Source organism: Hemitrygon akajei, chromosome 7, assembly GCF_048418815.1.
Source record: "Hemitrygon akajei chromosome 7, sHemAka1.3, whole genome shotgun sequence".
Taxonomy (NCBI): domain Eukaryota; kingdom Metazoa; phylum Chordata; class Chondrichthyes; order Myliobatiformes; family Dasyatidae; genus Hemitrygon; species Hemitrygon akajei.
In genome coordinates this window covers 65,493,216-65,506,684 of record NC_133130.1, presented here as the reverse complement: position 1 = coordinate 65,506,684, position 13,469 = coordinate 65,493,216, and the positions used below count along the sequence as shown (strand labels likewise).

The 13,469-nt window shown below is 43.3% G+C and overlaps 1 protein-coding gene across 6 annotated transcripts in view; it reads left to right on the top strand.

Annotated features, from left to right (window-relative positions):
- Positions 1 to 127: 127 nt before the first annotated feature.
- Positions 128 to 13,469, top strand: part of pus10 (pseudouridine synthase 10) — a 54,598-nt gene continuing 41,256 nt past the window's right edge. For 3 of the 6 annotated variants that reach the window (XR_012099621.1, XM_073051061.1, XM_073051057.1), the window contains exons 1-2: positions 150 to 185; positions 4,798 to 4,942. Coding sequence is in view for 5 of the 6 variants with exons in the window: in XM_073051061.1 (XP_072907162.1) it covers positions 4,817 to 4,942 (126 nt within the window). In the remaining variant the exon portion in view is untranslated. Of the gene's footprint in view, positions 191 to 258; positions 675 to 4,797; positions 4,943 to 13,469 lie in introns of those variants that run through there. The other 3 variants (XM_073051058.1, XM_073051060.1, XM_073051059.1) reach the window with 3 other exon arrangements.

Below are 13,469 nucleotides of genomic sequence, written 5' to 3'. Positions count from 1 at the left end.
AATGACACGTGAAGACACAGCCGAGCGTGAGCATTGTCCAATAGAAGATCGAGACGCATCGGCGCTGGTCGGGCGGGCGCCCAATAGGACTTGGCGATACATGGAAACCTGGATCCAGTGACTCACTGAGAACATCACTTCCGGGTACTGGGTCACTCCGATCTTCAAGGTAGGAAGTAGCTGAGGTAACGTGAGTTTCAGTGATGTCTTTCTTTAAATGAAAATTTATTTGTCTCGTGGATAATTATTTATTCATTTCAACGTGTGAGATGATTTGCTACCTAATATAAAAATATGTAAATAACGGTGTGATACCCACACGTGAAGAACTTCAATAAATTCTGAGCGTAGAACGTTATTAATAAGTACCTGAGAGGTTAACCAGCTGCAATAGTATTTATGCCTGAAAGATGATACCATTGAAGATGATAAGATGATACCTAAACTCGCAATCTATTCCACATTGTGGCCTGCCTCAATGACTAGTAGCATTACAGCCACTGTGATGAAGTGCTTCGAGAGGTTGGTCACGAAGCGTATCACCTCCTGCCTTAGGAGTGGCCTAGATGCGGTCCAGTCTACCTACCGTCACAACAGGTCAACAGCAGGTGCCGTTTCGTTGGGCCTTCACTCAGCTCTGGAACATCTGGACAATGAAGATCCCACACCACAAGGTTCAGGATGCTCTTCATTGACAACAGCTCAACATTCAACACTATCATCCCCTCCAAACTCATCACTAAGCTGGAAGACCTGGGCCTCAAAACCTCCCTGTGCAAGTGCACCCTCGATTTCCTTACAGGCAGACCTTGATCGGTACTGGGGATTAGCCATATCACCTCCACAATGCTGTGAGCGTAGCCCCCTGATTTACTCACTTTATACCTATGAATGTACAGCTCCAATACCATATTTTAAGTTTTTTTGATGACACCTCTGTTGTTAGGTGAATCAGAGCTAGTGATGAATCAGCAAATGGGGGTGGGGGGAGCTGATTGAAAATCTGTTTCAGTGGTGCCACAACAACAACCTCTCACTTAATGTCAGAAAAACTAAAGAGCTGATTATCAGCTACAAGAGGAAGAAGCCAGATGCCCATAAGCCCATCCTCATCAGGGATGGAAGTGGAGAGGATCAGTAGTTTAAAACTCCTTGAGATTATCATTTCAGAGTATCTGTCCTAGGACCAGCGCATAAATGTCACTATAAAGAAAGCATGCCAGCGCCTCTATTTTCTTGGAAGTTTGCATAGATTCAGCATGTCACCAAAAATGTTGATAAACTTCTATTGATGCCGAGTGGATTGCATCGTGGTTTGGTATAGAGTACAAAAAGTGATGGATACAACCCAGTCCATCATAGACAAAATCCTCCCCACCATTGAACACGTTCACATGGAGAGCTGCCATCAGAAAGCAGCTTCCATCATCAAAGCCCCCCATTATCCAGGCCATGCTCTCTTCTTGTTACTACCATCAAGCAGGAGGTACAGAAACTTAGACCCCACACCATCAGGTTCAGGGACAATTATTATCCTACAGCTGTCGAGCTCCTGATCAGTTGTGAATAACTCCACTCACCACACTCGAAAATGATTCTACAACCTACAGACTCACTTTCAAGGACTCCTTACAACTCGTGTTCGCAGTATTGGTTTTTTATTTGCACAATTTGTTTTCTTTTGCCCAGTGTTTGTCAGTTTTTATTTATAGTTTTCATAAATTCTATTTTATTTCCTTATTTTCCTGTAAATGCCTGCAAGAAAATAAATCTCAAGTTAGTAAATAGTCACATATATGTACTTTGATAACAAAAATTTACATTGAACTTAGAATTTTTATTTTAGCTGATTCCTCCAAGTTGTCACAGTGAGAGGACAGTCTTAAAATGAGTGGAAAGTTCGGATTTTAGTTGGTACAGCAGGATATGATTTTAAATCCAATTCGGAATCAGGATAAATTCACCTTTGGTTTTGAAAGCATTGGGTTGCCAGGATGTATAATACACCACCAGATAGCATGGTGAAAGCAGAATAAAGAACAACTGAAAGTGAAAAGGTAATATATTTAGAGGGGGAAAAGGAATAGAGGATCTGCAGCAGAAAGGTATGAAAAATTTTGCATGCAACAAAACCTGGATGGCAAGCATTAAAACATGAGCTGATAAGTGGCAAATTATATTTGTGCCATATTTTCCAGGCAGTAACCATCAATGGTAATAACCACTGTTAATGTCGCGAGTCACTGGACAGAAAACTGCAAGAGTAGAAAAAGGCTATGACCAGTGACCCACCTTCCAGCTCTTAAAGCCAATAGACAGTAGGTGCAGGAGTAGGCCATTCGGCCCTTCTAGCCAGCACCACCATTCACTGTGATCATGGCTGATCATACACAGTCAGTACCCCGCTCATGCCCTCTCCCCATATCCCTTGACCCCGCTATCTATAAGAGCTTTATCTAACTCTCTCTTGAATGCATCCAGAGACTTGGCCTCCACTGCCTTCTGGGGCAGAGCATTCCACATATCCACCACTCTCTGGGTGAAAATTCTTTTCCGCATCTCTGTTCTAAATGGCCTACCCCTTATTCTTTAACTGTGGCCTCTAGTTCTGGGCTCACCCATCAGCGGGAACATGCTTCCTGCCTCCAGCGTGTCCAATCCCTTAATAATCTTATATGTTTCAATCAGATCCCCTCTCATCCTTCTAAATTCCAGTGTATACAAGCCCAGTCGCTCCAATCTTTCAACATATGACAGTCCCGCCATTCCGGGAATTAACCTTGTGAATCTACGCTGCACTCCCTCAATAGCAAGAATGTCCTTCCTCAAATTTGGAGACCAAAACTGCACACAATACTCCAGGTGGGGTCTCACCAGGGCCCTGTACAGCTGTAGAAGGACCTCTTTACTCCTATACTCAATTCCTCTTGTTATAAAGGCCAGCATGCCATTAGCTTTTTTCACTGCCTGCTGTACCTGCATGCTTGCTTTCATCGACTGATGTACAAGAACACCTAGATCTCATTGTACTTCCCCTTTTCCTAACTTGACTCCATTTAGATAGTAATCTGCCTTCCTGTTCTTTCCACCAAAGTGGATAACCTCACATTTATCCACATTAAACTGTATCTGCCATACATTTGCCCACTCACCCAACCTGTCCAAGTCACCCTGCATTCTCATAACATCCTCCTGACATTTCACACTGCCACCCAGCTTTGTGTCATCAGCAAATTTGCTAATGTTACTTTTAATCCCTTCATCTAAATCATTGATGTATATTGTAAACAGCTGCGGTCCCAGCACCGAACCTTGCGGTACCCCACTGGTCACAGCCTGCCCTTCCGAAAGGGACCCGTTAATCGCTACTCTTTGTTTCCTGTCAGCCAGCCAATTTTCAATCCATGTCAGTATTTTGCCCCCACTACCGTGTGCCCTAATTTTGCCCACTTATCTCCTATGTGGGACTTTATCAAAAGCTTTCTGGAAGTCCAGGTACACTACATCCACTGGATCTCCCTTGTCCATTTTCATAGTTACATCCTCAAAAAACTCCAGAAGATTAGTCAAGCATGATTTTCCCTTCATAAATCCATGCTGACTCGGACTGATCCTTCTACTGCTATCCAAATGTGTCGTATTTTCCCCTTTTATAATTGACTCCAGCATCTTTCCCACCACTGACGTCTGGCTAACCGGTCTATAATTCCCTGTTTTCTCTCTCCTTCCTTTCTTGAAAAGTGGGACAACATTAGCCACCCTCCAATCAGCAGGAACTGTTCCTGAATCTATAGAAGATTGGAAAATGATTACCAATGCGTCCACGATTTCTAGAGCCACCTCTTTAAGTACCCTGGGATGCAGACCATCAGGTCCCGGGGACTTATCAGCCTTCAGACTCAACAGTCTATCCAACACCGTTTCGTGCCTAATATAAATTTCCTTCAGTTCATCCTTTACCCTAGTTCCTTTGGCCACTATTACATCTGGGAGATTGTTTGTGTCTGCCCTAGTGAAGCCGTTCCATGCAGCCCAAATAAAGTTCAAGAATTTTAACACCAAAAAAACTGCTTGACCAGCAATCAGTTTTCCATCATAACTATTGACTTCTTTTGTGACTATCCCTCTGATAATGTTCTATCCCTACCGCTTGCTGCAGTAGTTTCTTCCAGAAAACCTGGAAGGACAATGGCAGTAAGTTCATGGCAGGCACACCACTTGCAGATCTATTGCCAAGTATAGATTTTCCTGCACAATGGGTATTGTTCACTTTTCAATGGGGCATTTACATCCGCTAGCTAAAAGCACTGAGAGGGTGCCTTCATCACATGAATTGCAGCAAAAGCACAGGTGGTTAATAGATGCTGGCTCTATCATTGAAGGTATGAACCATAAACAAATAAATCAAGTTCAGTCAAAATGGAATGTCCTTTTGGTGAGAAAGAATTCCATATACAAAATGATTTCCCCTACTGATCGGAGAAATGCAAATAAATGCAAGCAGTTTCATTGCAGTTTTCTAGCATGTATGTGAGCTCGGTATAGAACAATATGTTGATACAGATTTGACCGGCTTCCAGAATGGATGATTTAGGGTTGCAAATTGCATAGGTATCCCTTGATCAAAACTGTAATAGAAAAAAATTGTAACTGAAGAGCACATAGAAGCAAAATGAAAACACTTCAAATTATTTATTTCTAACGGGGTTGATGTAACTGGATTGCTTTTGGAAAGTATTAAAGGATGTAGCTATTTTTGAGCATTTCTTTGATATTTAATAATGCTTTTGCCTTCAGTTGAACAGGAGTCAAAGTCATGCTTCCATTAACTAAAAAGAACAAAACCGTGGTCCAGGCACTGCTCCGGGCTGGATCCTGCCCTCGATGTGTGCTGCGATTCTGTTGCGTGGGAAACCAAGCCACATACAGACTTTCTTCCAAGGTTTCTGCATGTTTTTCTTACATTTGAAAATTTTTTATGTGTTGTAAAATCCTCTTTTTTTGCCATTCTACCTGGCTCACTATTACCCTCACAGCCCACCCTCTCCTTAGAATCCATTATAGACCTACTAGCACTATACTTTAACTCCTCCTTTCATATTCACCAATGGTCTTGTGTCTGTTAAGCAGTATGGCAAACATTTCTTTATATTATAAGGTCTTCTCAATGTGCTCAGATTTACTGTAGAAGAAAAAGAATTTCAGGATGTATATGTATACATTTTTCTGACATTAAATGTACCTTTGAAACGATTTCTAACCCAGAGATGAATGTGTTTTCGATAAACCAATTTAATACCTTCATGTGTTCCTCTTTCAGGAGCAGTGTCCCTTTGTTTTCCATGCTTTGGAATTTTTAAGGATCATGTTAGGAATAGCTTTTTTAACAGAGGAGAACCTGACTTGATTTTTATTCGAATTTTTGAGTCATTTTTATACAAGGCACCATGTAACTTTACTTGTGTCTCTTGTCCTAGTATCATAATACCTTATGACTTTATCTCCTTTACTTCATGAAAGTCAGACTAAGTCTTGGCTGCAGTAGTCAGCTTGATCTGCAAGTTGCATGCCATTTCCAGTAAGATGCTAGTGCACTGGGTCGCAGTGGCCTCTCCGAGTACAGCAAGTAGTGCTAATGTGTGTCTTAAAAGATTTTCCTGTGATTGCAAGATCCTGTCAGACAGTTATATTGGTAATATAAAATACTGCGATTTTACCACTGGTTCGTTGATTCATTGGTGAGACTGAAGGCTGTGGAGCTGTGTGACCTTGGGTTGATGCGCGGACCAGGCACTTGTACCGCGGCATTGCCTGTTAAAGCTACCCCAGGGAGGGGACACAGGAGGCGGCATGGGAGAGAGCAGAGGTGCGGAGGGTGTGCTGTAATTCGTGCTGGGTTGTCAGAGCTGCTGTCCAGTGCTCACTCTCTGGAAGACAGGTGGGATTATCTTCGTCTGCAGCTGACCCAGGAACTACTGCATACTTGTTCTTGCAGAAATGTGGCCCTAGGACAACATCCCATGCATCACCAGTCTTCAGGCTATAGCACTCAGGAACTTGTGCTAGTTTTTTGTGTGTGACAATGCTGTCTTAACTATATGTGTTGTGTGATCTGTGTGACTGCATGTGCTATGTTTTGCACCTTGGCCCTGGAGGAACGCTCTTTCATTTATCTGTATACATGGTTAAATGTCCGTTAAACTTCAACTTGAACTTGAATTCTCCTTCCCATTTCTGCACCGAACTGTCTGACCTTGGCCTTCTTCACAGCCAGGATAAGGCTAAACACAAAATGCTAGAACAATGCCTCGTATTCCATTTGGTAGTCTATGGCCAATGGTATGAACATTGAGTTCAGCAATTTCAGATAACCCAGTTCACCTGTATTCCTTTCTCCCTCCTGATCCACCCAGGGTTTCTCACCAGCCTTTACTCCCATACCACACCACATCACTATCCCCCCTCCCCACTATCACCACATTAGATAGTTTTGTTCCCCTCTCCTCCTGCTTCCATCTACCTATCATCCTTTCCCTATCTGGCTCCACTTTCCTTGCTTTTCAGATTTCTGCATCTGCAGCCTTGTGTCTCCACTAATCACTTTCCAACCTTTGCCTTCATCCTCCTCTCTGCACCTCATAGCAGACTTTGCATTATGATACCATTTTTTTGTTTACTTCTTTGGTAATTTGTGTAATATTCGCAGCTACAGGAGGCTGTTTGATACTTTGATGCTCCTGTTGTACCAATGCCTCAGGGGTGACAGGTCACTTATCATTGAAATACAATGCCAGCAGCTCGAGTCCAAAGTCACTTGTTGCTTCTCCGTGTGCTGCCTTTATCATGTCCTGTTTCAAATGATTCAAATGCTCTATCTCAAAATTTGGACCATGGAGAGAGGCAATTAGAAGGCACTTCATAAAAGAAGAAAGAGATGGCAATGTTGGAAGTTTAGAAAAGGAATTTGAGAGCACTCTAGTGGTGGTGTTATAGAATGGTGGCCATGGTGATGCAATTATTTTATTAAATAGGGTGTATGCTGCAGATCAGAAATTGGTGTCACTCATGGTGTTATAGAATTGGAGTGAGGAATAAGTATGGAGTGATGGCTATTGAATGTGATTGGAACTCGAGGATAAGGAATTTAAAACTAAGCCCTTGCCGGAGCAGGACACAATGCAAGTCAGTAAGGATGAATGAATGGGCAATCTGATTTGTGTTAAAGGCATCGGTGCTAAGGATGAGTTTGAGTTTATGGAGGATTTGGACTCCTAAAGGCGTAGTTGAATGTGCGACGTCAGAGAAACTGTCGTAGGGTGGATAAAGGCAAATATCACAAAGGTGGAAATGGAGGGTCAACACGTTGAAGTGCTTATGAGATTGGAAGTACAGTACAGAGTTAGATTCAACACCAAGGTTGGTAAACAGACGCATGAACCTGAGACTGTGCCAGTACAAGTTTTGGTCAGGAACTGAAGAATATTACCCCGTGTACAAGTAGAGAAAGCATCAGCTTGTTGGATACTGGATGCCAGAGAAGCAGCATGGAAAGTCTGAGGAAGTAGGGGAACATGGAGAAGTGGTGGTAAACTGAAGTGTGGTACTTGGCATGTTTTACATCAATGGTATCAAAGAACTCCATGGAGAACAGAGAGCCAAGTGTGGAATAGGTGAGGTCAGACTGATCAGTAGGCCGTCAGAGATTGTTAGTGTTCTGTCTTGTTCCGACTATTATGAGTGTGCTATGTTGGTTCCGGAATATGTAGCAATATTTGAGGGCTGCCTCCCAGCACACCCTTGGGCGTGTTGGTTGTTAATGCAAATAAAGCTTTTCACTGAAAATTTCAATGTACACATGATAAGTAAACTTAATTCTTGAGATGATGCTATACCCTCCCATTATCTTGCCAGTTCTTATCCTTGCTTCCATTTTTATTTAAAGTGTGGACATAAGGGAGCTGAGCCACTGCTTTAAAGCAGAACACGGGATCTCAGAATCAGGTTTAATATCACTGGCATATGTTATGTGGTAGCAGAACACTGCAATACATAATAAAAAACTATAAATTACAATAAGAAATATATTCAAATAAGACAAATAAGTAGTGGAAAAAGAGAGCAAAAAAAATATATAGAGAGTGTACATGGGTTCATTGTCCATTCAGAAATCTGATGGCAGACGGGAAGAAGCTGTTCCTAAAGCATTGAGTGTGTGTCTTCAGGCTTCTGTACCTTCTCCTTGATGGTAGCAATAAGGGGGCATGTCCTGGGTGATGGGGCCCCTTCATTACGGATGGTACCTCTTTTGAAGGTGTCCTCGGTGCTGGGGAGACTAGTGCCCACGACGGAGCTGGCTGAGTTTACAACTTCCTGCAGCTTTTTCTAATCCTGTGCAGTCACCCCTCCATTCCAGACCGTGATGCAACCAGTTAGAATGCTCTCAACAGTACGTGTCAAAATTTCTGAGAGTACTTGGTGCCGTGCCAAGTCTCCGCAAAGCCTTGATGAAATATAACTGCTGATATCACTCCTTTGTAGTTGCATCAATATGTTGAGCCCAGGATAGATCCTCAGAGATGTCAACACTCAGGAACTTGAAACTGCTCACCCTTTCCACTGCTGATCTCTTGATGAGGACTGGTGTGTGTTTCCTCAACTTCCCCTTCCACAATCAATTCCTTAGTCAAACTGACTTTGAGTGCAAGGTTGTTATGACACCACTCAAACAGCTGATCTATTTCACTCCTGTACGCCTCCTCATCACCATCTGAAATTCTGCCAACAATACTTGTGTCATTTTCCTTTACGTTATCATAGCTGTGGAAGGTATTGGGGATAGAGCTTCGACTAGCAGCCAATCCGGACGTTGGAAGTTTGGAGAGGAGGGGACTTCAATTAAGTCCACTGCCCAAGGATAAAGGGCAACATAATAGAGCTTTGACCAGCGGCCATTCAGTGTTTGGGATTAATTAGTAAAACCAAATTAAAGGAAGGCAGGTAGAGCTGACAGGCAGGATAGTGCAATGCCTCTCTTGTGGATGTGGGAAGGCAGGAAGACCTCCGGTATCCCTGACCACCACATCTGTGGGATGTGCATCCAGCTGCAGCTTCTAACAAACCGTGTTAAGGAGCTGGTGATAGGTAGGTCATATGGAGAGATAGTTACACCCAAGATGCAAGACACGGGAGACTGGGTGACTGTCAGGAAGGGGAAAGGGGTTAAGGAGACAGTGCATCCCCCTCAACAACAGGTTTATCACTTTGGATACCGTCAGGGGGAATGACCTGTCGGAGGAAAGTCTGAGTCTGTCTCTGTGATTCAGTTGGGAAGTGGGAAGCAGAGGCACATGGTGTTAGGGGAACGGAGAGGAGGTTCTGTGGGCGAGGATGGGGTTCCTGGATGGTATGTTGCCTCCCAGGTATCTGAGATCGAGCCCTCAGCACTCTTAAGTGGAAGGGTGAATAGCCAGAAGTTGTGGTCCATGTAGGTACCAATGACATGGGTAAGATGAGTGACGAGGTTCTGCATAAGGAGTGCAGGGAGTTAGGTGCTAAGTTAAAGGGCAGGATCTCCATGGTTGTGATCTCTGGATTGCTACCGTGCCACTTGCTAGTGAGGCCAGAATGAGGGAAGTTATACATTTTAATAGGCAGCTAAGCAGTTGGTGTAGGAGGGAGGACATAAGATACTTAGATCATTGGGCTCTCTTCCAGTGAAGGTGGGACCTGTACAAAATGGATGGTTTGCATCTGAACTGGCAGGGGACTAATATACGATCAGGAAGGTTTGTTAATGCTGCACAGTGGGGTCTAAACTAGAGCTGCAGGGGCATGGGAACCAGAGTGCCAGAACAGTTAGTGGAGAGGTTGTGGATGCAGAAATTGGTAAGACCTCAGACAAAGTTAGGAATCAAAAGGTCGTATGGTGCAACAAAATTGAAAAAGGGGAATACAGGACAGAAGGTGTTGTATCTGAATGTGTCAAGCATACGGAATAAGGTCAACGAACTTGCAGTACAGTTGAAGATTGGTAGGTATGATGTAGCCATCACAGAATCATGGCTGAAAGATTAATGCTGGGAGCTTAAGGTCCATGGATACACATTGTAACGAAAGGATAGGCAGGAAGGCAGAGGGGGCAGTGTTGCTCTGTTGGTAAAAAATGAAATCAAATCATTAGAAAGAAGTGACATAGAGCTGGAAGATGTTGAATCATTGTGGGCAGAGCTAAGGAACTGTTAGGGTAAAAAGACTCTGATGGGAGTTGTATACAGACCCCCAAACAGTAGTAAGGATGTGGCCTACAAATTACAATGGGAGAAAGAAAATGTATGCCAAAAGGGCAATGTTATTCTGGATTAGGTTTTGTAAAGTGAACTAGAATTGGTCAGAGAGCTAAAGGTAAAAGAACCCTTACGGGTAAGTAATCACAACATGATCGAATTCACCCTGAAATTTGAGAAGGAGAAGCTAAAGTCAGATGTATCAGTATTACAGTGCAGTAAAGGGAATCACAGAGGCACGAGAGAGGAGTTGGCCAGAATTGATTGGAAAAGAACACAGGCAGGGGTGGTGGCAGAGTTTCATTCCATGGCTGGAATTTCTGGAAGCAATTCAGAAAGCGCAGGATATATACATCCCAAAGAAGAAGTATTCAGAAGGAAAGGTGACACAACCATGGCTAACAAGAGACGTCAAAGCCAACATGAAAGCCAAAAAGAGGGCATATAATAGAGCAAAGATTTATGGGAAGTTAGAGGATTGGGAAGCTTTTAAACACCAACAGAAAGCAACTTAAAAAGTCATTAAGAACATAAAGATGGAATAGGAAAGTAAGCTAGCTAGCCAATAATATTAAAGAGGATACCAAAAGTTTCTTCTAATACATAAAATGTAAAGGAGGGGTAAGAGTGGATATTGGAACACCGGAAAATTTGCTGGAGAGGTAGTAATGGTGGACGATGAGATTTTCAGAAAATCTTTGAGAAGGTGCCACACATGAGGTTACTTAACAAGCTATGAGCCCATGGTATTACTGAAAAGATTCTAACATGGATAAACTGTGGCTGATTGGCAGCAGGCAAAGAGTGGGAATAAAGGGAGCCTTGTTTGACTGGCTGCCAGTGACTAGTGGTGTTCCACAGGGGTCTGTGTTGAGACTTGACTTGTTCTATGTTATATGTCAATGATTTGGATGATGGAATTGATGGCTTTGTTCAAAGTTTGCAGATTGATATGAAGACAGGTGGAGGGGCAAGTAGCTTTGAGAAAGTAGAGAGGCTACAGAAGGACAGACAGATTAGGAGAATTGGGCAGAGAAATGGCAGATGGAATACAGAAATGGGAAGTGTATGATCATGCGCTTTGGTAGAAGAAATGAAAGGGTTGACTATTTTCTAAAAACTAAGATGTAAAGGGACTTGTGAGTCCTTGTGCAGGATTCCCTAAAGATTAATTTGCAGGTTGAGTCTGTGGTGAGGAAGGCAAATACAGTGTTAGTATTCTTTTCAAGAAGACTAGAATATAAAAGAAAGGATGTAATGTTGAAACTTTATAAAGCACTGGTGAGACCTCACTTGGAGTATTGTGAGCAGGTTTGTGCACTTTATCTAAGAAAGGATGTGCTGAAACTGGAGAGGGTTTGAAGAAGGTTCACAAAATGACTCCAGGATTGAATGGCTTGTCATATGAAGAGCATTTGATGGCTTTGGGCCTGTATTCACTAGAATTCAGAAGAATGTGGGATGATCTCATTGAAACCTATCAAATGGTGAAAGGCTTTGATAGAGTGGATGTAGAGACGATGTTTTCAATGGTGGGAGACTGTAAGAGCAGAAGACACCTCCTCAGAATAGAGGGGTATCCTTTCAGAATGGAGATGAGATTGAATTTCTTTAGCCAGAGAGTGGTGAATCTGTGGAACTCTTTGCAACAGGCAGCTGTGGAAGTCATGTATATTTAAGGGAGAGGTTGATAGATTCTTGATTGGTCAGTGTATGAAGGGATACAGGGAGAAGGCAGGAAATTAGGGCTGAGAGGAAAATTGGATCAGCCATGATGAAATGGTGGAGCAGATTCAATGGGCTAAATGCCCCCAATGGTGTTTGTCTCAAATAGCCTCTGACAATCAAGTCCAGCTCTTGGCCTTCAAGTGTGACTTAGCCACTATGCCTTGCAGAACCATCTTTACTGACGAGAAGAGGCAAAGGGGGAATACTGGCGTCTTAAAACCAGTCGCTTGTAAACCATGGTTGGCAGCTCATCTCTGAAAAGGAAAATTCTGATTTCAAACCTCTGCTGCTTTGCGGCCATACCCACTCATGAGGAAGGCTTTGGGAGTAAACCGCAAGGTAAAATTTGGAGCTGGAGTCCCTAAGGCAGTCCTATATTGAGTTCAACACTGACTGGTATCTCCTGTGATGCCACTGGTGTTCCTTTGCATTCATCCGTTGCATGGACAGGAGAGGCTTGCAGCATGGGCAACAGCTGCTCTTCATATCATCCTGCCCTGGCTGGGTATCATATAGACCAGTGGTCCCAAACCACCAGGCCGTGGACTGGTACTGGGCCACAAAGCATGTGCTACCGGGCCATGAGGAAATTATATGATTTGGCGATATGAAACTAAATGAGTCAGCTGCATCTTTCCTCATTCCCCGTCACGCCCACTGTTGAACTTGAATGAATGTGAAGTCATTACCCACGCGAGGTTATCAGTCGCCTAAACCCAGTGATACCCTAGCGCCGGGGATCACTGGTTGGCCTTGGGTAACTGGCCGGTGAGAACTCGAGAAGTGCCGTTGTTACTAGCCTGGAGCGCGAACAGATGGACGCTGCCTCTAAACCTGTTTAGCACACTGAATGTTCGTGGGGAACTCAGTGCTAAAATATTCGCAGACGACTTAGTTCGGGTTCAGGGTTTCGTAAGTAGCAGAGCAGCTACCTCTCTGTGATCTACTGAAAGTCATCCCTCGAGCCAAACTTTTGTCGGCCGATAGATCCTACTTATCTACAAGAGGGGTGGGCACGCGCCCTGTCACACTCCTCGCTCGGTTGGTCGCTCTCTCTGGACTGCGACGGCCGTGGCCCTGGTACGGGGACCTCTGGCCCTTACCTTGTCCTCTCACTGCTGTGTTGCAATGATTTTATATGTTCATATGAGGAAAATATGCGCTGTGTGTTTAAGATCCAAACTTACTTAAGATGTTGTGATGCTATTTACTTATGAGTTATAATTGACATTACTAAATTCATGAGAGGAAAATATGTGCTGTGTGTTTAATATTAAATTCATTAGATAAACCCTTTTAGAAACAAAATTGAGTGTAATAGCCACTTATAAGTGACTTATAGTTGACTTATCACCTATATTCCGGTTGTGATTAACACCCCCACCCCTCCCGTTGGCCGGTCTGTAAGAATATGGTCAATATTAAACCGGTCTGCAGTGCAAAAAATGTTGGTGACTC